Source organism: Alosa pseudoharengus, unplaced genomic scaffold (genome assembly GCF_046254945.1).
Source record: "Alosa pseudoharengus isolate Yale_2024_CS ecotype anadromous, Long Island Sound unplaced genomic scaffold, YU_APseudo_1.1 YU_APseudo_1.1_scf_2, whole genome shotgun sequence".
Lineage (NCBI taxonomy): Eukaryota > Metazoa > Chordata > Actinopteri > Clupeiformes > Clupeidae > Alosa > Alosa pseudoharengus.
The window spans coordinates 11,528,796-11,552,082 of NW_027468663.1; the positions used below are offsets into that span (position 1 = coordinate 11,528,796).

General features: G+C 41.3%; 1 protein-coding gene and 1 long non-coding RNA gene across 5 annotated transcripts; one reads left to right on the forward strand and one right to left on the reverse strand.

Moving 5' to 3' along the window:
* The first annotated feature begins 8,803 nt into the window (after positions 1-8,803).
* On the forward strand, positions 8,804-11,517 carry LOC143133836 (uncharacterized). Its single transcript, XR_012988560.1, has 5 exons — positions 8,804-8,849; positions 9,005-9,040; positions 9,512-9,596; positions 10,241-10,330; positions 10,691-11,517. It is a non-coding gene; the product is annotated as an uncharacterized LOC143133836 (long non-coding RNA).
* Positions 11,437-23,034, reverse strand: tox4a (TOX high mobility group box family member 4 a). Of its 4 annotated transcripts, XM_076293737.1 has the most exons (10): positions 21,831-22,921; positions 21,512-21,678; positions 21,227-21,292; positions 20,645-20,947; positions 20,159-20,419; positions 18,821-19,168; positions 18,448-18,528; positions 17,488-18,225; positions 16,866-17,014; positions 11,437-12,470 (listed from the first exon to the last, which is right to left on the reverse strand). In XM_076293737.1, the coding sequence occupies exons 2-10, from the start codon at positions 21,614-21,616 to the stop codon at positions 12,413-12,415; spliced, it is 2,109 nt and encodes a 702-aa protein (XP_076149852.1). In that variant the 5' UTR covers positions 21,617-21,678; positions 21,831-22,921; the 3' UTR covers positions 11,437-12,412. The 4 variants fall into 4 exon arrangements, with proteins under 4 accessions (XP_076149852.1, XP_076149854.1, XP_076149853.1 ...); XM_076293739.1 differs by lacking the exons at positions 21,512-21,678; positions 21,831-22,921 and adding an exon at positions 22,942-23,034; XM_076293738.1 differs by lacking the exons at positions 21,512-21,678; positions 21,831-22,921 and adding an exon at positions 22,930-23,034.
* Between the last annotated feature and the right edge of the window lie 253 nt (positions 23,035-23,287).

Consider the following 23,287-nt stretch of genomic DNA (forward strand, 5'->3'; position numbering starts at 1 on the left):
ACGTGGAAAAAGGTCCTGTGGTTAGACCAATCAAAGTTTGCCATTCTTTTTGGAAATCATGGACTCATCTGGGCTAAAGAGGAGAGGGCCTATCCAAGTATCCAACCTATCCAACTTGTTTTAGTGCTCAGTTTGAAACCCAACATCTATGACGGTGTGGAGGAGCATTAATGCCTACAGCATCTTGCACATTTAGCAAAGCACAATCAATTCTGAATGATGTATACAGGTTATGAGCAACATATACTGCCATCCAGGCAATGTCTTTTCCAGGGAGGACCTTGAATACTTCAGAAAAACAATGCCAAAATGAATTCTGCACATATTTAAACAGTATTTTTCCATAGAGGAAGAGTCCAGGTGCTAAGATGGCCTGTCTGCAGTCCAGATTTGTCAAATTAGGTGCATAATGGAATGGAAAGCATGACTAAGAATACCCCATACTGTTGAGCAACTGAAATCCTATATTGGGGGGTAATGGGACAACATTTCATTATCAAAACTGTAGCAAACATTAGAATTGTGTTAAATGAAGAGGTGAAGCAGCACAGTGGTAAACATGCTCCCGTCCCAACTTTTTTTGAAACATGTTGCTGGCATCAAATTCAAAATTAACATATACTTTCCATGAAAAAGTCCACATTTTAATTTTCAACATTTGATGTTGTTTGCTGCTAAATATGGTTTTACAAGACTTGTATATTATGACATTCTGTTTTTATTTGCATTTTACACAACGTCCCAACTTTTTCTGTTTTGGGGTTGTACAAAAAGAGCTTATTTCCTAAAATAGACCATCTAATCTCTCAAGCTGTCTTTGTTCTTTGTGTTTGTGGATTATCACTTCTTCATTGTATATCATCTATTTAGAAGCAATAATAATGTTTCTCTTCAAATTCTGCAGCTACCGAATGTACTCTGGATATGCACACGGTAAACCCTCTCCTGAAAGTGACCAGCGACCACACCTTTGCTGTGCGGGTGTCATCAAATCAGCGCTATCACTCCCACCTGGATAGCTCTATGATACAGAAAATATCAGTCACTGTTGATTTTGAGAGGGGGGCCATCAGTTTTGCTAGGAAGGGAATTAGTCGGAGGTTGGAGAGTCTCTATGGTTTCAAAGCCTCCTTTGATCAGCCAGTTTGTCTTGGATTTGGCCTGTACAGTCTGAAGCCCCAAAGTACAGCCTCTGTTGTCGAAACTTATGAAAAGTAGCTGGTTGGATTTTACATTTTCATATCGACCTCATTACTGAAGTGTAGTGTAGTGTAGTGAAGCACAAAGAAGAAGGATGCTGGGCGACTTGACAGACTGGTAAGGAAAGCTGGCTCTGTAGTGGGAGCTGAACTGGAGTGCATCACTTCAATATCTGACAAAAGGACCCTGAATAAACTGATCAACATCTTGGACAATGAATGTCATCCACTCATACAGCACTATTAAAAAGCAAAAGAGCTTGATCAGCTGGAGACTTCGCTCACTGCCATGCACAACTGAAAGGCTGAGGAAGTCATTTGTCCCCAAGGCCATTGAACTGTTCAATGCTTCACTAAAGGGAAGAGGAGAGATAGACTTCTCTGCTTAGTCTGTCTGCCTCTCCACCCTCTCCATGTTTGAGTACTGACTGCCCACTACTGCTTTACTACTGTTCTACTACTGTTGTGTAATGTCCACAGCCTAATGTTTTTACTGTTTTACTGCTACACTGTTTTTCATGCTATATTAGTACACATGACCAATGGCTTCTGCTACAATACTGAACCTCAACCTGTTCAGAACTCGGTGACGCTACCTGAACATACTCAAGACAGCACTATACAGTACTTGTACAGCTATTTGAAAACTACAGTAAAGTTACACATTGCTCTAAGTAAGTGAGTACAAGACACTGAATACGTAAATTTTTACTGTATGCTCTTTGCAATTCTACAGCATTGTGACAATCATCAAATCAGAATTTGATAACTAGTTCAACAAATTTGTATGTAATGACTCAAGCAAATGATAATGTTAAAAAAACAGCAGAGAATTGTATGAAAGCAACTGATACATGTCCAAAAGCATTTGCAATTTGTTCAGAGGAAGGAGAATTTGCTACTCTGATGTGCACAAATGACTAAATGTTGTGGAGGTTGAACTAATAGTTATGAGAATTTTCATTCTGATCTGAAAAAAGCACCAAAGCGACTGAGAAAAACTGTAATTCAGCTTTGGTTTATCACTGTAACATGAGCAATGTTACACTCAGCTGTAGCTGTAGAAGTTTTGCAAAGTAGAGTTGGGATGGGTTCAAAATGACATGGATAAAAAAATAAATGATTTTGTTAATGTTACGTGCATATCCATTGTGAACAATGATATACACATTTTTAAATGAAGAAATATAAAACTAAGAGGATATTGTACCTTTCAGAATAGCTTTTCAAAGCTACACAGTGGTGACCGTTGTTCCATTACAGATAATAATGATTGAATAAATCATCAAATTAATGCTATATGAATTACTGAAGAGGAGAGAGAGTGTGTGTGTGTGTTTGTGTGTGTGTGTGAGAGAGAGAGAGATAGTGAGATAGGTGTATAGTTGTTATAGTATTTTTTATTACTTCATAGTGTAGCACTGTAGCTGCCTGGCTGCTCTAACTGCTAGCTGCAGCAACTCAAGCTAGGAAGCATCGATTTTTTTCGTACTGAGATCTATGTGAAAAATTGCTGGAATTTTTCTTTAAGGGGGTGACATGGCACTGTGTCTGCGTCATCTCCTTGACTATATGGGGACAAAGAGGTAGTTTGCTAGAGATAACTGATCTTTGACATCAATGTATTCATGCACAACCTTGGCATGCATATATCTGGACAAGATACACTGCAGCAGTAGCCTGGGTGCCATTCCGAACTTAGTCCCGCCCCACGGGAAGTTCGGTCTGGCATTGCTCCATTGTGGTGGAAGTATGCTCGCCCTAAATCGGGTGGACCAATCAAATCAGGCTTTACGATGATGGACAGGTGAACAACAGCGCCTGGTCTATCACGTCATTTGAGCACGCTTAGATTAGGCTTATGTTTGAAACAAAAACGCTGTGACTAGAAGGATACATGGCTTTTAAGACCCCATATGGAAAATTCATATTATTTAATGAGGTTGTATCAATGAAAACAATTATTTCTGAAAACTTTGGCCAAAGTTGAGATGTGGGAAAACTGGTAGTTTCACTTTCATCAAGGGAAAACAGCGCTGTTGCATTGCGACATGTTCCCTCGTTCGTTTGAAATCTCTGATTGACCACCTGTTCGAGGGATTTGTGCCAGCCTTTCCCAGCTGTTTAACATGTTTGTAGCATATCACTGTTCAACAGAATTATTTTTTAAAACGGAGGGGATATAGGAGCAGAAGGATGATTTGTGTGTTTTCTTCCTACACCTCACGGTAAGCTATTTTCTTGCTCTGATTGGTTAGGTCTATCCAATTGAGTGCAGAGGCATTCCCCCCCTGTATCGGTTGAAACACGCCCCATAATTACGTCCCAATGGAGCAGTATCAGACTCATATTCTGACTAGAATTTGAGTATGACAACGTCCAACGTCAGGCTACTGCAGCAGCAGATATCTTACAAGAATATCTGGTTTGATCTGCTAACAGACAATAGACTTCAATTCGAAACTTGATTAAGATTATGACAAACAACACAATCTGAAATTTGTATAACTAGAATTGTAAGTTGATTTTTCCTTTTTATTCAAATGACTTTTGTGGGAAGTAGAAATCTTCCCTTTAATAATAAAAAAAGACAAATGCAATGTCCAGAATCTGTCTGGTTTTGGAACACACAAAGGTGCATATGATGTCAGAACTTTTCTTTTTTTTTTTAAATTACCTCATACGGAAAAACATCAAAGAATGTATGGGGTAGCTGAAGTCAGGAAAACACTGACTGACAATTTACAGGAATAATGAAAATAACCTGCATGCCTTGTTGTTGTATAACCAGTTTTCCTCAAATCGTTACTAGACGTCACTGCCCATATTGCCCGTAGGCTGTATGTCGGTTAGCAACACAGGGCAAAAGGACATCAGTCCTAATTGTTATGGCCAGCCTGTTCCCAGACCACAACATAAAGAGGGACACACACAACAAGGTTCAAGTTTTGAACCAAAGGATAATTTAGTAAAGACAAGCAAATAGTAATATTACATTACACACACACACACACACAAACAACCCACATACACACACCTTTACATCATACCCCACAAACACATACACAATGCCCCCCCCACACACACACACATGCACATTCATAAACTGCAAACACGCACATATGCACACACACTCACAGAATCATCCATTCCACCATAGCACACACACACACACACACACACACACACACACAGGTAACCACACTCCCCAAAACACCCTCCATATACAAACACAGGTACACCCCTCCCCCACACACCCCATTACACCCCCCCCACACACACACACACACATAATATACCTTTTTAATTACTATTTAATGTATTCTTTAAAGTTGAGCTGGCTCTTGAACATAAGAAATTTCATTACTGATAAATCCTTTTATGAGTACATAACAATAAACTTGAACTTGCTGAACTTACTGAACTTACCAAACAGACAGTGTCTAGGGGGAAATGAATGGGATGGCATGCGTGTGTGGATGCAATGAGGGTGTCAGTATGTGAAATTAATGGCAAAACAAGGCAGCTTTATTTATATTGTGCATTTCTTACCAAGTCAGTTTTAAGGTACTTTACATCATCAGTAGAAAACAGCAAGATATTTAAATTCAAATGTAACATTTCAAATTTTGAAAAAGTATAAATGACATTTTCTTCTAGCCTCTTTTCTCAATTTAGGGCTCAACAGATTTCTGTCACACGCACCAAATCAATCTGGGAGATATCTTGCTTTACTGCAAACTGGTGCCTTTGTCAAGTGCTTTCCTGCCTTTCTCCAGTGATATCTCAGGCAGGGATGGCAAATTTACAATTCTGATAAAGAGTCTTGTAAGAATTCAACAAAGGTGTATAGGCTAGATGTGTATATAATTATGCATTTTCTATGTGATATTGGAGAAGGTTTTCATCCTGCCTCAGTGTGGAATAATACAAACACACAAACAGTTCATAAATATAAAAGTCCAGTCTTGGAACACACTACATGATGTCAGCACCCCCTTGTATGCTTAAAAAAAGTCTGCCATGGAAAATTTCACACAATCTCCAGGGCAGGGTTGAGCAGGCATTTACGGGAACAATAAAAAGCACCTTCTTTTGAAGGCCACGCCTCCGAAATCACTGTCAAAACTGTTTTGAACTTTGGCTGTGTGTAGCCTATAAAAGGCTGCACTTAAGCACATCTGACCAAGGGGATACATTAACACCCTGTTTCTGTATCAAATTCACAACGTTATTTTTTTCTTTTCTGCCAAAAGGATTAAAATCAGAATATCAAAGAAGCATCTGTTTAAGAAGCAGATGAGGGAACTTCTGACTTGTTCACTCTGTCAGGATGTCTTTGATGATCCCCGTCAGCTTTTGTGTTGACATTCCTTCTGCTTGGGATGTATTAGAAACCTTGCCATATCAATGCAATTTGATCAATTTTTCAAGTGTCCAATCTGCAGGTTTTGTTTTGGGCCAGTAATGCAGTTTCAACACCCTGGCACAGCTTTCCAACCTGTCTTCACTTGTATAATCCTGCTTATCATGTCCTGGCTTGTGTTATTATCAGTAGTCTGGACCAGGAAATCAAGGAGTAACCAACAAATGTGGTCAGGGTAGACATGAGCATGAATATTCAAACCTGAATTCAAACACTTGGTCACAGCTGGTGGACTTATATGTATAGCCTATTGCATGATTCTCAGGCTTGTAGACAATGTCTATCAAGCCTGTTCAGAGTTATTTATTTGCTTTACATTGACTTAGGCTTGCTGAGGTGATTTAGGCTACATATCAAGCATGTAAGTTATACAGTTTACAGTGTGGAAGATTTTTGCTAGCTAGCTGAATGCATCATTCATGACCATGTTTGCATATCTTAGAGACCGGTAGTCTTACACAGATGACAGGTTGATTTAGATACAGATGTAGTCTCCAAGAATAACTAGTGGCATAGCAAGCTGTAATGTACATTATGTTCTGCACAGGAGAACAATTGGTTGAGCAACCAAATGAGAGAGCTGCTAACCTGCTCAGTGTGTCAGGACATCTTTGATGACCCAAGCCAGCTTCGTTGTGGTCACAGTTTCTGCAAGAGCTGTTTGAAATACCAGTCAGAGTTGCAATGTGGGAATCAGGTTTTCAGCTGCCCTGATTGCAGGACTATCTTTCCAAGAGTTAATTTATTTAAAACCTTCTCAGTGAACAGCATTGTGGACAGCTTCAGATGTGCCCTTGAGGTGTGTAATGCAGATTATATTAGGCTAAATGTGCCCATAGGTGTGTGCTATTAGATAATAGGCTAGGCTATGCAAACTGCCATGTCACATTATACACTGTCAAACATTTTATCAAAGTTTTATTAGGGCAGTCAGTTCAACAATTAATAGCCTTTAACAGACACTGCTTTTTTAGGGTGACCAGATTTGGGTTTGTGAAAAAGAGGACACTTCAGTGTGTGTGTGTGTGTGTGTGTGGGGGGGGGGGGTCAACAGACATGGTGACTATGTATGATAAAGAGCTTAATATATACGCGCAAAATATATTTGGATGGCAACCCATCTTTAATGTTGCATATCTCTAAATTTGATCCAAGGTGTTTCTGAAAATACAAACTTTTACAGTAGCCTAGCTCTATAATTTTGAACAATCTGTTTTAGAGCTTAATAATCCTGACCTGTGAAAACAGTTGTGTTGATGGGGACTGATGTGGATATGTTGTCCATTTTCTTATATCTATTCAATCATGTCTGGGCTATAGGCCTCTTTTCAACCCATTATTGTTAGGTTTTTTTTTGTAAAGAAATAGGCCTACATCTATCCCTTATGTTATGCCAACATATTTAATTCACCTGCATATATAGATAGAGGATTATTGACATCTGCTGTTGTGTGCAGGCTATCCCTTAAAGGCAGTTTAACCAAAGTGCAGTTTCCTACCCAAAGCTAGAAAGTTGCTAGGTCGGCAATCGTCCAGAGAAGGCCGCTCAGACAATGGCAGAAGTGTTCGTCGTGTTATATTTTTTACAGTCTATGGTTATGAGTTGATGTGCCATCAAAATGTTTTTGGAGACGTAATGTTAAGGTCGAAAAACTCTGTCAGTTTAGCTGATGGGCTCTCACCCCTCGCTGCCGTTTCGATGCTTTGCTGAATATTGTGTAGCCTACCTGTAGGTCGGTCGTTGGCACCTTTATTTGCGACCGACATGTAAGTGCTTGCTTTGCAGGTCAGGCACTCAGCTTCATGTTGATATCGACCGAGACAAAAACATGGAAATTTACGTTTTAATTCGTCAGTGAACTTACACTAAACAAGGAAGTTTGCGCTATTGAGGTGACTGACTGACCAATTAAATGTTTGAGATTATCGACCAATGACGGTAGCTAAGGTCAGGCTCAACACTACACTTTCCACTCAATGCAAAGCAAACTGTAGGGGCAGGGGTGACTAGTAGGCTATGTGAATGAAAGACATAGATATATAGGCTATCCATGAATGAAACATGAATGAAAGAGAGAGCAATGCAAATTCGCTGCACGTTTGAGGCTAGAATAAACAAAATCCCGGACGACTTTGAAATTCCGCCCGGACACATTTTTAAGTTTCAAAAAGAGGACATGTCCGGGCAAAAGAGGACGTCTGGTCACCCTAGCTTTTTTCTATGGTACAAATTTGTCTGCTATTGTTGGAGGAGCCAACGGCTGCTCGCCCCACTGAACGCCCCCCTGTGGACAACTTGAGGAACATGCATGAGCTTTGCCTTTTTGTGCTGTGACACCTGTAGCTGGACTAGCAGACCACCTGCTCTAACATCAGCATTGGCACTTTAACGCAACATAATTCACATTTTTGTTCAATCATCTTTGTTTTGAAAATGTACAATTTAGCCAACATTATGATAATAATCATATATAATGCAGACAATAAACAAGGTCGTCTAATTAAATCTATTTGCATATACTTTTATTTCTTTTTTTATTTGATGTTATAATCATTATAATCACGTTTAAACCATTTTGTAACCATACATGTTCTAGTCAGAGAAGTACTCATAAAAAAAAATATATATAATTATAGTTGCTACACAAAAATAACAAAAACATTTGTGTTCATTTTGGGAGATTACTTTGTACAAAATGTTGCAGATTTGCAGATCTGCTTTTCTGCATGTCGGAATCCTCATCCCATTTTATTGAGGATCTCTGGTGCTTTTAAATAGCAGTATTTGCAGATACTGTTTATATATTTACATATGCTCAATGTCCATGTGTACATAAGTCATTGTTGAATTGCAGTGCAATTCTGGATAGTCAGCAATAACCTTGCTGACTATACAGTTGATTTTTGTTGGTTACATTTATTTATCGCTTTTCTTGACACTCAAAGCACTTACGGCAACACGTTGTAACATCCTCATCCTCATTTATGTGGTTCTAGAGAGCTGCAGTTCTACGTATCTTGATCATACAAAGGGAACTTCTGAGGGTTTGTCTTACTTTCTTTTTTGGAAATATTTTTGCAACATATTTTAAAACTAAAATTCAACTTCAATATACTGTTTTACTAAATTTCTTTATAAAATGGTAATTTAATTATAATAATACTTCTTTGCATTTCAGCAAAGATAGATTGTGCGCTTTCCAACGAGAAACATCACAGCCAATGTAAGGGTTTTCCTTTCTTGTTCATTTCATTGATATTTCATGATGTGATGCATGGCAGAAAACATTATAATTTCACACTGCAACGAAAATGTGTACTCAAGGCATTGATCTTGTTCTTGAAATTGCGATTTGAACAAACTGCTTTTGCATTCCAGGTGCCTGTGGCTACAAACATCAGAACCTGTCATGAGGTTTGTCTGGTTATTTGTTTGTATTTTACACACAAGTAGATGGAAATTCCTAAATTTCATCAAGATGTACACAGATCCATATATTGTTTCTATTGTAATTTATATTCATCATTATGCAATATTAATTTGTAACTGTTTTAATTAATATTGTTAAATATTTTATGTCCTTGTGCTTGGTACACTGAACAAACTGTTTGCACTTATATCTAAGTGCATGCATGAAGACCAATCACAACCAATCCATCCGTTTTATGCATGAGAGTTCATATCCCCTATATTAAACGAAGATATAACTGCAATGTCTTTGTCATTCAGGGACCAATTCAGTGCTTTGTGATATAGGCTATAACATATACACAAGTGCTGTTGTATTTTGTGATATCTAAGGTTGTGGATGGCTTTACAGTATTTTGTGATATCTAAGGTTGTGGATGGCTTTACAGTAGGAAGTTACTTTCTTATCTTATTTAGACACACCAAAAGAACAAGAGTTATTCAACTTTATTTTGGGCAACATCACTAATCATACTGATTGTCGCAATTTACTTCAGTTTTGGTGAGTCCATTCAGACATTTGTTTGTGAGTGTGTGTGTGTGTATGTGTTTGTGTGTTTAATTAAGATATCAGTAGCTGAGGAAACCTGGCCAATAGACTCCTGTTAATGAAGTTCTGTAAACTGTTGAGCAAGACTTTTGAAACTAATAACATTTCATCAAACAAATGTCAATTGAACAAAAAACATTTTAGAGGCTTTAGTTTTCAAGATACAAATATTACATACATATACAACATATTACATCTGAGATGGTGCTGCAGTCATTTTCCGGAAACATGTAACACCAAAGGCCAGAAGCTTATGTAAAAGCTCTACTCCTTTTTACATGACACATCTAACTAACAGGCCAAGCATCTGATGTTAAAACAGAACCTGAGCCATTCCAAGACCTTAACCAGAACAATCCCCATAAACAAGATCTGTTTAGAACAGATATTTAAGAAATTGTGTTCACATTTAACAAGCAGGTGTTCTGAACAATGATCAGAATAAATCACTATACTTTGCTAGATCTTAATCTGCATTATGCATTATGTACATTATTTAGCTGTTCTTAATTTAGATGTATTTTATACCGGGTACCTATTTCCTGATGAAAAATTAAATGAAAATCAGTTTTATCCTCCCTTTGACATTTTACAAGGTCATGAGAAAACAACTAAATCCATCCAAGCTCGGGACACAAAATTTCCTCGAACAAAGGCTCAGTTCAGACAGTACAGGTTTAGAACAGGTAAGTTGGTGATACTGTATTTGCATTCTGTGTCCTCTGTGTTCTAGCTGATAGAAGCAGAGTTTGTTTTCAGTGTGTAAATAAAGTAGTCTTACTTCTTTCTGACTAGCCACCTACATTTTCATGTATAGGACTTGCTTGACACCCTTTTTCCTTTTAAGCATAGAGTAACCTTATAGAGATGCTGGTGAATCTTCATGTGAAAACTTTTATTTTCTCCCTTGATGCACATCATTGTAAATAGAATTCTGTCAATTCTCCACAACAAAATTAAACTTTCTTCCAGAGACTGCATATTTGTGCTCCTCTGATGGCAGGGTGTATCATGCATACTTTAACTTGCTCCATTTGTCATTTCAGATTTTCTGGACTTGGACTCTGCGAGTCCTTTTCTGATGGTGACTGAATCCAATCTGCCATCTGTCTCTCCAGCTGACTGCCCTACTCTTCACACCCCTCCCGCTTCTATAGCACCCCCAGGTCCTCACCACCAACTGTGCACGCTTTGGGTCTAACTACTGGCTGGTGGTGCAGGACTACTGGGACGTCGGCGTGGCCTACCCGAGCATCGGCAGAAACGGGAAAGGCACTAGCCTGGGAACAAATGAGGCCTCCTGGAGCCTCAGCCACAAGATGGGCAATCTCGCCGCTTACCACAAGAAGAAGAATACAAAGATCCAAAGGCTGCATTAAAACCCAGACATTCAGAGAATTGCTGTGTTTGTGGATTTTGATATGGGGGCCATACACTTTGCTGAAGTAGGACACAAACTCAGCCATCTATACACCTTTGAGGCTCATCTAACCCAGTCTGTTTGCCTGGCCGTTGGTCTATACAGTGTTGATCCCCCGAGTTCAATGTCTATAGTCAGGAGTGTTTCAGACAGTGGAATTTGAGACCTCATCTGATGACGGCACATTGGTGTAAATCGGATTACTGTAAAGACTAACAAATGAGACTTGGATGCATACACAGCTATGTGCGGCTTGTCAGCAATTATCAAGTGAGCTTTGACTTTCTTCTTGTTTGAATCAGTCACCGAAGTTTCATCATTGATGACAAACATTACTTAACAGAAACAACAAATACAAACTCCACCATCACCTTATACGTTTACATGTCTGTCTATTTATTCATTGTGGACAGTGATCTACAAGTTTCCAAATAAAACAGAAATGCAAAGAAATCACTGTGGACCACCTGAGACAACAAAAAACAGAAAAGCAAAAGCCCCATTAGCCATTTGATGAAATAATAATAATAATAATAATAATAAAAAAAAACTTCACTGAAGGAATCTTTGAGAAGAGATACTAGGCTATTTAAACATGTAGAATGCCAGAAAAAACAATGTACATATGCCTCACGTTGAAACCATCTGGACAAACTAAGGGGCAGCTTTGTGATGCTGGTGGTTGGGATCAAATGGACAGAGTGAATTGCAGGCAATAGGCTAACTACACCAGCGCATGCCAAAATCATTTGAACCACCATTCCATTCTGATGCCATTTCAGTGCCTGTACAGTTGGAGAAAGATAATAAAATAAAGTACAAAAGTAACCACTGCCCTTGAGTTCCATTTGCCCTTATTCATGATTTACATTTTTCTTAATTATGGCACTGAGTGTCATGGCACAGGCAGAGTGTGTGTGTGTGTGTGTGTGTGTGTTGACTGTTCTGGGGGACTGTAAATGCAGTGGAATGTAGCATTCAGGAAACAAAGGACCGAGAGACACAGGTCATGAGCAATCATTTAGAGTTGAAAAGTCCACTCCAGTTGGTCAGAGGAACTTTTGTGTTTCCACATCCTCAAAGAGCTGAAAGGCACCTGAATAACTACACATTTTACTGTCCTTGCATTCTGGTGTTGATTTGTGTACCGGTGCTCCTTCCTATTACTATTTACAAATACGTACAGATCCTCATTTTAGAGGTAAACATTAAAAAGAGAAAAAAAAAAAGTTTTTTTCAACTAAGCCTCTCTTCTACATAATCTTTTGTTCATCACTTCTTGTTAGCCTCCAAGATGTTCCATCATGTTTGTTCGTTCCCGTCTCGCCCACTTCCAGGACTTCTTTCTTCACTTGACCGTTGTGGAGTTCTGGCTTCTGATGGAGCACCAAGCCATAAAGATGTCCCTGTGGAAATGAAAATGAAACAATAAATAAAAACATTTTCAATCAGTCACAGTTAACATCCAGGTGCCACTACGTTCTCTCTAGACCTGTTGGATTATATTAGACAGTTAGAGGCCCCACTTGGAGGCTATGATTTACATTTACAACTTAATTACATGATGATTTAAAGCAGCTATGTGCAATTCAACTCTATGTTTCAAGCTGTCTAAATGCAGCCACACAGCACTCTTCCACTGACTCTTCCAACAGTTACAGTGCTAAACTCTGGGGGCATGAACATGGGGGCTCATGAGTGTAGCACTGTAGCTGCCTGGCAGCGCTAGCTGTTCACTGCAGCAACTTGAGCTAGGTAGAACCGATTGTTTTCGTTTTATTTTGTACCGACAGTACTCGATGACCTCGAGAAACAGAGATCTGTGAAAAATCACCGGTATTCTCCTTTAGACAACAAAAAAACTACACATAAAACCTTTCTTTAAACCTTTCACATGTAAGATGTAACAGGTTCGACAACCATGCAGCTGAAACACTGGCTTTCATCCAAGGCCACAGTCAGAATACGGCATAATGATTGTCTACACATGTGCTGGTCATATAATTAGAATATCATGAAAAGTTGAATGAAGTTGATTTATTTCAGTAATTCAATTCAAAAAGTGAAACTTGTATAATGTATACATTCATTCCACACAGACTGATATATTTCAAGTGTTTTCTTTTAATTTGGATGTTTTATTTATAACTGACAACTAATGAAAACCCCAAATTCAGACCCCGTTTACACGAAGGGAAAACGCAGATATTCCCCTGCGGTTTGGCCTCTCGTTTACACCAAAACCCCGTTTTTATCACAGAAAACGATTATTTCTAAAACCTCCGGCCAAAGTGGAGATTTCTGATAACGCCGGTTATGTGCTGCCGTGTCAACAGGGATAAACGGCGTTTTAGCTTCTTAAACGTCACATTATGCGCCAGAAAATCCTTAACGTCATGTGAGCGCCTGATGTTTACAATTTCTTTGGCTACTGATCAGGATTATCATGGATGCTGTTAAGGTGCTACTAATTTTTACTTTTGTGCAAACGCTTCTGGCCTGTTTGCATTGCAACAACTGCTCTACATGGAGGAGCAGAGGCGAAGGATCGCACGGAGGTCAGCATTTTTACTGCTCGTGTTAGTCGGTGTCGATTCTGAGGATTTTCATTGGCCAGCATGGCTTTATTCCTTTCCCTACACTGCCACCCATAGTTTTGGCATAGTTATTATGGCGCTCGACAGCGTATTTATGCGGGTTGATGTAAATGACAAGTTTTTTGAAAACAATGTTGTGTGCACGATGTTATTATTGAAAACGGAGGGGGGAAATATTTGTTTCTCTAAATACCCGGCTATGTGTAAATGTGGCCTCAGTATCTCAGAAAATTTGAATATTGTGAAAAGGTTCAATATTGAAGACACCTGGTGCCACACTCTAATCAACTAATTAACTCAAAACACTTGCAAAGGCCTTTAAATGGTCTCTCAGTCTAGTTCTGTAGGCTACACAATCATGGGGAAGAATGCCGACTTGACGACCATTGACACCTTGCACATGGGCAAGACACAAAAGGTCATTGCTAAAGAGGCTGGCTGTTCACAGAGCTCTGTGTCCAAGGACATTAATAGAGAGGCAAAGGGAAGGAAAAGATGTGGTAGAAAAAAGTGTACAAGCAATAGGGATAACTGCACCCTGGAGAGGATTGTGAAACAAAACCCATTCAAAAATGTGGGGGAGATTCACAGAGAGGACTGCAGCTGGAGTCAGTGAGCCCTTTCACACTGGTGCCAAAATCCGTTTTGGCACCAGTGTGAATGCGTTAAGGACGGAAGGGGAATCTGGGCGGGCATTTTGATGCTATGTTCAGCCCACCACAGGAGATTGCAAATCTAACTGATCAAAAGCAGCAATAGCAGAGACAGCACATTATGACTTTCTTTAAATTCACAGAGTCTCCAGTCATTTAACACCTGCTAGAGTTGACTGTAGCTCGGAATGCAATCGGTTGCTATAATAGGCTATCCTAAAATCCTATATATCCTCTGATTTTAATGTTTACAGATATCTAGGCGTTATTTGTAAAATTTATTTTGTATTTGGCCTGATATAAATTTAACAATTTAAACACATTGTGAAACCTAAACCGCAAAGTTGGACATTGCTGTGAATGTAAAACCGGATTACTCGGGAATGGCTAACTGTACAGGGGAATGCTTTACACCTTTGTGTTCGGTAAGGTCTGCTGTTTATTCTGATATATGGTTTGTCATGTGTTGAGGGAAAGTTCGTAAAGTATTCTATTGAGATGAATGGGTATAGGGAGACGGGCGCAGAATTTAATATGATTAAATTAAAGTTGCTTTTCTCGCGAACCGTTTACCACAACAACTACCGACTAACATTGTTTAAAAGCTGAGAAAAAGCTCTTTTGTGTGACACATGTGATGTCTGTTTGATGAGTAGGCTACTTCTTCAGCAAAGAATGGGTACATGTGGACGCACTCTCTTCCACTGCGTAAAAGACTAAATTAATTGCGCTGTGAATGCTAAGCTTAATTTGCCAGGCCATAGGATAAATAAAAATCGCTGGTCAGACGTAAAGCAGAATATCGAAATAAGGGGGCACCAAGGCCACAGTAGCCTGTGAACCTCCGATTTTCAAAGGGGCATCACGGCAAATGCAGGGGGAAACTCTTCTCAGCAATTTCCCTTCCAAATTTTCACCTCGCTTTCAGACACACGATGCTGCAAAAAGACGTCCCCTCTTCCTGCAAATTTTGCGTGATCTCTGTGTGAAAAGGGCTAGTGCTTCAAGAACCACCACGGACAGACATATGCAAGACATGGGTTTCAGCTGTCGCATTCCTTGTGTCAAGCCACTCTTGAACAAGAGACAGTGTCAGAAGCGTCTCGCCTGGGCTAAAGACAAAAAGGACTGGACTGCTGCTTGGAGATGAGTGGTCCAACGTTATGTTCACTGATGAAAGTAAATTTTGCATTTCCTTTGGAAATCAAGGTCCCAGAGTCTGGAGGAAGAGAGGAGAGGCACAGAATCCACGTTGCTTGAAGTCCAGTGTAAAGTTTCTATAGTCAGTGATGGTTTGGGGTGCCATGTCATCTGCTGGTGTTGGTCCACTGTGTTTTCTGAGGTCCAGGGTCAACGCAGATGTCTACCAGGAAGTTTTAGAGCACTTCATGCTTACTGCTTCTGACCAACTTTATGGAAATGCAGATTTCATTTTCCAACAGGACTTGGCACCTGCACACAGTGCCAAAGCTACCAGTACCTGGTTTAAGGACCATGGTATCCTTGTTCCTAATTGGCTAGCAAACTCACCTGACCTTAACCCCATAGAAAATCTATGGGGTATTGTGAAGAGGAAGATGCGATACGCCAAACCATACAATGCAGAAGAGCTGAAGGCCACTATCAGAGCAACCTGGGCTCTCATAACACCTGAGCAGTGCCACAGACTGATCGACTCCATGCCACGCCGCATTGCTGCAGTAATTCAGGCAAAAGGAGCCCCAACTAAGTATTGAGTGCTGTACATGTTCATACTTTTCAATTGGCCATCATTTCTTTTTTTACAACATACAAACTTTTTTTGTATTGGTCTTAAGTAATACTCTAATTAAAAGAAATAAACATTTGAAATATATCAGTCTGTGTGTAATGAATGAATATAAAGGCTGAGCTACATCAGGCACGTAACTGAAGCGTTCCGTTCGCGTTGCGTCTGCTGCAACAATTAGCTTCCACTATAATCAATGAAAGTAGCTACACCAGACGTGATAGCGGCGCATACGTTCGAAAAAAATAGACCATTCATCTAAAATGGATTTTACGCGTCGCGAAGGGAACGCTTCAGTTACGCGTCTGGTGTACCTTCGCTGTAATATACAAGTTTCACTTTTTGAATGGAATTACTGACATAAATCAACTTTTTGATGATATTCTAATTATATGACCAGCACCTGTATATTGTCTAGACTCTCGGATGTAGACCCCCCACAAAAAAGCTGAAATTGAACATTCTAGTCACTACTTCATCATCTAACATCAGTGTTTTTTTATAAAAATAAAAAAAACAATATTACTAAATCAATCAGTGCTAGAAATATTTGGGGTTTCTCATGGAATACGTAAATACAAATACCAACACTGGCCACCTCATTAGTAGCCTATGTTGCACTGCACTGCACTGCACTATGAGATCAAATCAGATTCAGGCCTGGCAAACAACCGCTTTGGCCAAACCATAAACCACTAAGAACCATAAACACCATCGCCCCACATGGGACAGCGGCCCCTGTTGCTTTGGATAAAAGTGTCTGCTCAGTCGCCACTCCCTCACCTGCAGTGGGTGGCCACACACTCGTTGCTGCAGTACTCCTTATCCCAGTCCCGGCTCTCCACGGCTGGGTTGGTGCAGCCCGCGCGCACACACTGGTTGCCCGCCGTGGCATCCGCCGCCATTGGGGACACATTCCATTCGACTTCCATCTGGAGACGGAAGGGGGCACATAGTTTGGATTAAAAACAATACATTACACTGAGGATCTTCAATCAAACACAGTTCTTTTAACAGCAAAAACAGTCACTGATAAAACTCGGCGTAAATTGCTGTGTTCATCGTCTGCTGAGCTCCACACAACTTACAGTATGTATGGAGAAGGTACTGCTGCTTAAAGGCAGCCCTTGCATAAACCACACTAGTGAGAGAAGGTCCCTCACAAGGCATAATAGCTTTAAGGGTGCAGGTCTCTAAAAGGCACTTTTAACTACTACAAGTATTGATAAAGTGAAAACTATTACTATGTACTATTTATATACCTACCATATTCATATAGTAGCAAATCATGCAGTATGTACAGTATGGTTCAACAATTTCAGCAGTACTCCTGTGTGCAGTAAGCTGTGCATGTGCATCAGCATGGTCGTGTTTAACCTGTTGTGTGCCTGCTGTGTGACAGTACCTGCTCTGAGCTCTCGTCTGCTGAGGCCTCCTCCACAGGAGTGGCCACGATCGCTGTGGGCTGAGCCGGTGCCATCTGCAGCGAGACCGCCATTGCCGAGGACGAGACGGCGGTCTGGCTCATGCCCGTTGCCGTGGTCACGATGACGGGAGTGGCCATGTCCGACTGCAGCGAGGCGGGGACGATTTTGATCTGGAGCGGGGGTGGCGGTGCGGCCGCAGTGACCCGCGGCTTGGCCTGCAGGGGGGGCAGGGCGGAGGAGTGCACCATCTGCTGGAGGCGGGGGGGTGGAGGCGTGTGCTGCATCTGCTGCAGCGGGGGCGGCTGGCGCGTGGCACCGGCGATGGTGGTGGTCTGCAACGCCCGCATGCCGCCCGGGATCACCGTCACCATGGAGGTAGGGATCTGGTGGATCTGGGCGCCCTGGACCTGCAGGCCCTGCAGCATCTGCTTGGAGATGATGATCTTGGTGACGGTGGGGGCAGGGGCAGTAGCGGTGACGGCAGTAGTGGGTGCGGGGGCTGCGGCGGTGGCGGGCAGGGCGCCCGTGCGCGAGCGGGTGGTGACCTGCGGGAGGTCCAGGATGATGTTGGAGGCGCAGATGTTGGTGATAGTGTTCTGGTCAGGGTTGTGGGCCAGGCGGATGGGCCGGGCCTGGACAGCAGGGGTTGTCATGGTCACAGGGGACGGCGCTGACAAGGGAGGGGAGGCAGGATCGTCCAGCACCTCAGCAGAGGGCTGAACAGAGAGAAAACGGAGAGAGGACAGAGAAAAAGGCTCTTAATAACAGGGTACCTGTTCTGCCACATACAGCACAAGAGTCTACAGAAAACATATATACTATGTACTATAAAAACAACAGCAGCAAACACAAGAAACCTAATGCCATCTAATAACTTGCCTTTTTTGAAAAACAAAACAAAAACTAGTGACTTTGGAATCTTTGTTTATGCAAATTACCTTTGACAGCATATTTGCCCTGTAGGCAGCAAGTGCTTTCAAGTACTCCTTCTTAGCAGCATCAGTCTTTCGTTTGTACACCTTGTACACACAAAGGAGAGGACATTAACAAGTTACCTATAGACAATAACATTTTAAAGCACTTCCCATTTTTACATTATATACACCTCTCAATCTACACAACTCAAGTTACTTTACAGTGGAATCATGAAGAGCTGATTAAAAAGCTCAGATTAACTGTCTCCATCTAGGATATATATGAATGCCTTTCAATGTACATTTGTACAGAACACATATACATCCTCTGTGACTCCTCTGTGCAAGTGTTGAATAAGACATGTTGAATGAAGCTGTGTGGGCATACAGCACATACCTGCTTCTGCTCGTCGCCCAAGCTGTCCCACATGGAGGCCACAATTTTGGACACCTCCCCAAAGGTGGCGTTAGGGTTCTGGCCCTTGATGGCCGCCTGCGTGTCCCTGAAGAAGAGGGCGTACGCCGACACGGGCTTCGCCGGCTCGTTGGGATCTTTCTTCCTCCTCCCCTTTTTCACCCCTGCCCCGCTACCCACGCCCGCAATGGCCCCCATGGCGGGTTTGCCCCCAATCCTCCGCACAAGGGCTGGGGAGGATGCAGAGGCCTGTGAGGGGCCCGCCAACGAGGGCATATGCGTCACAACCACAGGAGAGGAGAGAGAGACTGGCGGATCTATCAGCACGCTCTGGGGTGAAAGTGTAGAAGACAACAGGCAAGGGGCGAGAAAGACAGAAAAAGCCAATCAAACAGAGATTCCCACCACATTTAATCATTTGGATGATTCTTTTGCATTTAGTAAGGCTGATTACAATGCAGGGCTCCAGACTGCAACGAAATGGTCGCTTTGGTCGGTTTTGAGACCAACATTTGAGAGTGTGGGACTGAATTTTACATCCAGTCGCACATGTGCGACCAGTAAATTTGCTTCCTTTTTTTTACACATTAAACATGTTTTTTTTTACACATTAAACATGGAAGTGGTGAAGGTCAATGAATCCGGAATTTGTGGCAGGCTAATGAGTATGAGAAGGATAGGGAATGACCACTGCAAGTGGCTAATGTGTGGATGGGGAGATAATCGAGCGCGCGTAAACGGCTGTGGGAAGATACTGTAAGGAGACAAACTCCATGAACTGTGAATGTTGCAGTCGCTACCCCAGAACTGCGGGGAACACAAAGTTTGCCGACAGTGCAGGCACTTCGCAGTTTAAACACACTACACTAGTTAAACACAATCTTCCTCAAGCATAGAGTATGCCGTGACATGTTAATAAATGAAAAAGCCACTGCCGGTTGCTAAGACAAGAGGCTGTAAATCAGAGCTTCAAAAAGTGCACAATAAAATGTGACACTGAATTTGAAACAGCATATTGTAATTTCTGCATCCACTATCAAAGTATTATATAGTAATACAGTGGAAATTAGTAGAAATTAGTAGTGTGTATATTTGGTTAGCATGTTGATTTAAGGTGTGTGTTGGGGGCAACTGTGCTCCTAGTTATGATCTGGAGAAACCCCTGAAAAGAAGTGCAACAATACTGTTTAATGCTTCAATTCAACTGGAGACGAAAGCCCCTGAGTTTTAGATGGAAAAAAATGATGGTATAAGTGCCTATAAATGGAGCTGGCTGGCAGGCTGGATGACATGCAAAGTGAAACAGCTCCGCACACTCACCTGTCTGAAGTCGTCCATATCTTCGTCCTGCAGGGAGCCTGCAGGTGAGGGCGTGGCAGACAGGGGCTGGTCCGGAGACTTAGAGCGCGACAGCATCACTGCGCCTCCTAGGCTTAGGCCCAGCTGAGCACTCAGCTCCGAGTGGTCGATGGTGGTCAGCTGGTTGTGACTCAGTACACCATCACTCATATCACCCAGGGGCACATCAATGGGCATTGGAGACGAGCTACTGAAATGGGAGTCCATTGAGTGACCAAGGTCCTGTGAAGTAAACAAAAAAAGTTTCTTTCTGTTGGCAGAAATGCATAGGCTGTTATTCATATTTTCAGAAACTAGGCTAGGCACAACTGAATATTAATACAGTCTAAATACTGTATATCAAATACTACAATTCAATTAAGCTTACTTTGAAAGTACTTTACAGAGACCGAGGCCTGATTAAATTCTTCATAAAATCTGAGGAAATCTAAAAAAGTAATCTCTCACCACTGCCAGCGTGGAACTCAGAAGTGCACTCCCTCCAGACTGGTTCATGACCCCCAAACTCAGGTGCTCGAGGCCCTGTGCCTGCGCACTCACATACGTGGAGGCAAAAGAAGGGTCCGTGCCCCCAACGACAGCATTCTGGGTCAGGCCACCTGCCCCCAGAGGTCCCCCCCCTCCTCCTGAGCTGTCAGTCAGCTCATCAAAGTGAGCCTCCACATCCTCTACGGTGAGGGCCGTGTCTGGGTCCAGAGAGATCGGTGGTATTTCAAATTCTTCATCACCCAGGCTGGGAGTGTGAAAGGTCTGTTATGGAATAGAGAATTTCAAATCAGAGGTGAAGCCATCAAACAGACATCAAACACTATGCCATAGTTTCGCAAGAACAACCAATACTGTATTAAGATGATTTCAGATAGATGTTAAAAGCACTATGGAGGAATAACTAGACAAGGTTTGTAGATTATCTCAATATTTTACTTTCAATACAAACTAGAGTTTTTGTTAATCGAGATTTCCATACCTCTATTCTCCAAAAAAATCGTGGATAAGAAACTAACAGTGTGATATTGATCCTTTGCCTACCGTAGAAGACAGAAATGGATGGTTCGTCCCAGTGATGGTCATGTAGTTGTCACTGCCACCTGGGAACTACAAAGAAAACAAAACATCACAAACATCATTAACATGATCGATGATTATTAGGGGAACAGCACTGTAAACGGAACAAAAAAACCAAAGTATTAACTGGCAACGGGATAGTGATCAATTGATCAAGAAGACAGAAAAACGCTAGCAGCTAACACCACTGAGACAAATTGCTCACATCATCACAAGTTTTCTTCAATGTAACGTTATGCTTAATTTCACCTTGTCGATGGATTCGTATCCATTGAAAGACTGAGCATCCAAGAAATCCGAGTCGACCTGCTGCCTCGAGCCATCCGAGAGGTCGGAATAAAAGTTGAGGTCCATGGAGCTAACCAAACTAGGTTCTACGACGTCTAGGATCCCAATGTCCTCACATAAGACCCTTTCTGTTGATTTAAGTTAAATAATAAGAAAAATGTGACGGTGCGTGTGTTAACGTTAGAGTAACTTAAACGTGGCGAGAATGACTAGCAAGTAAGCTAAGGTTCACTCAAACGATTTAAGCTAGGAAAATGTGTATAGAAGCTGTGTATCAAACCTTTGATATGGTGGTGCGAAGAACGTTAATCACGAGGCGTATTTCCTAAGAATTTGTTATAGAAACGTGTTCATGTGTTAACGTTGACGTTACAATACTAGCTAAGCAGAAAATATTGGTAGCTATATGGAGCTAGGTGGATGCTAGGCACTGATATCAGTGGTAGCTGTAGCTAACGTTTCGGCTACGTTAACGTTAACTGTTGAATAGCAACATCAACACTATGCTAACGTTAGCTAGGATAGCTTGCGTGTTATCATACCTTTCTAATCAAGATATCGCTAAGGTCATGCTACTTGATTACGGGCCATACAAAACAAACAAACAAATAGCTTCAGAGGAGGATCATAAATATCCCGAGTAGAATAAATTCAGTGTCAACGTCAACTTGAACTGGAGAGAGACCAGACTTTGTTGGCTAATGTTACTGGACAGGCGAGAAAATACGAATCGATGATCGGCACTCTTGCCTACAATCCTAGAGGGGTAGGAACTTAAGGCTTAATCAATCTACCTAGAGTCACTGATGAATCATTGTACGTCATTGTTGCTAGATCTTACCATTTATCGCACGTTTTCAGTCAATGAAAATGCCACCGGTAAATCATTTCTCATAGAATAAGGTGAAATATTCATAAAAGGGACAAGAGAATGAAGAAAATAGCATTCTCATTTTGTACATGAGAAACAGCTCCATGGGTTGCGTATGCTTAAAGACTGCACGAAAACGAGGCAGCATTAAGAGGTTACTAAAAAGTTATTATTTGTAAACCTAAAAAGTATTCATACCAGAAACCACACACTACGTACGATAACGAGATTGTTAGAGGAATACGTAAAATTGAAATTGAACTCTTTAACAAAAAACATGACCTAATGTAATGTTATTATAAAACACTTTTGAGGCTGATATTGTACAGAGTGTGGGTTTTCCTCTGCAGAAATAAACACACATAGAACATAGATTTTTTAATGTGACAAGTACCAAGCCGGTTGTTTATTCATAATTTCTCCAGAGCGACTTTTCCTCAAATTTCCAGTAACTCATCGCACAACTGGGATTAGATGGTGTAATATAATGACAGTTTAAGCAAATTACTTTAAGTCTTACCTCCATCTTCCACAGACCTGACGGCCAGTTTGCTTTGCAACTTCGATACTGTTGTGCTCGCTTCCGGGTTGCACATACTTCAGGAAATGACATAATCTACCAGTTTAAAGCTGTTCTGTGCCATTATAGTAGGCTTGTCTTTCATCTCGAGAAGAGATCCAATATGCATGATATAGTTAATTATGCTTATGAATACAAATGGAATGACGTCTGTATACTGTACAGACCTAGACGTAATGAAGGTGTGTTTGGATCGGCTGTCATGAAGGTCCATGGAGGACATTATGAATGGGGTTAATAGGGACTGGTCTTGGTCTGTTGCAGCAACACATGGTCCCTATTGAGA

What these genes read in the sequence shown, in the direction of transcription:
- tox4a (XM_076293738.1), bottom strand. Translation starts at nt 23,034, where the DNA reads ATGTCATTTCCTGAAGTATGTGCAACCCGGAAGCGAGCACAACAGTAT. An exon ending in TGAGTTCCACGCTGGCAGTG is followed by an intron (nt 20,420 to 20,644) that starts GTGAGAGATTAC and finishes TTTACTTCACAG; the next exon opens with GACCTTGGTCACTCAATGGA. An exon ending in ATATGGACGACTTCAGACAG is followed by an intron (nt 19,169 to 20,158) that starts GTGAGTGTGCGG and finishes CTTTCACCCCAG; the next exon opens with AGCGTGCTGATAGATCCGCC.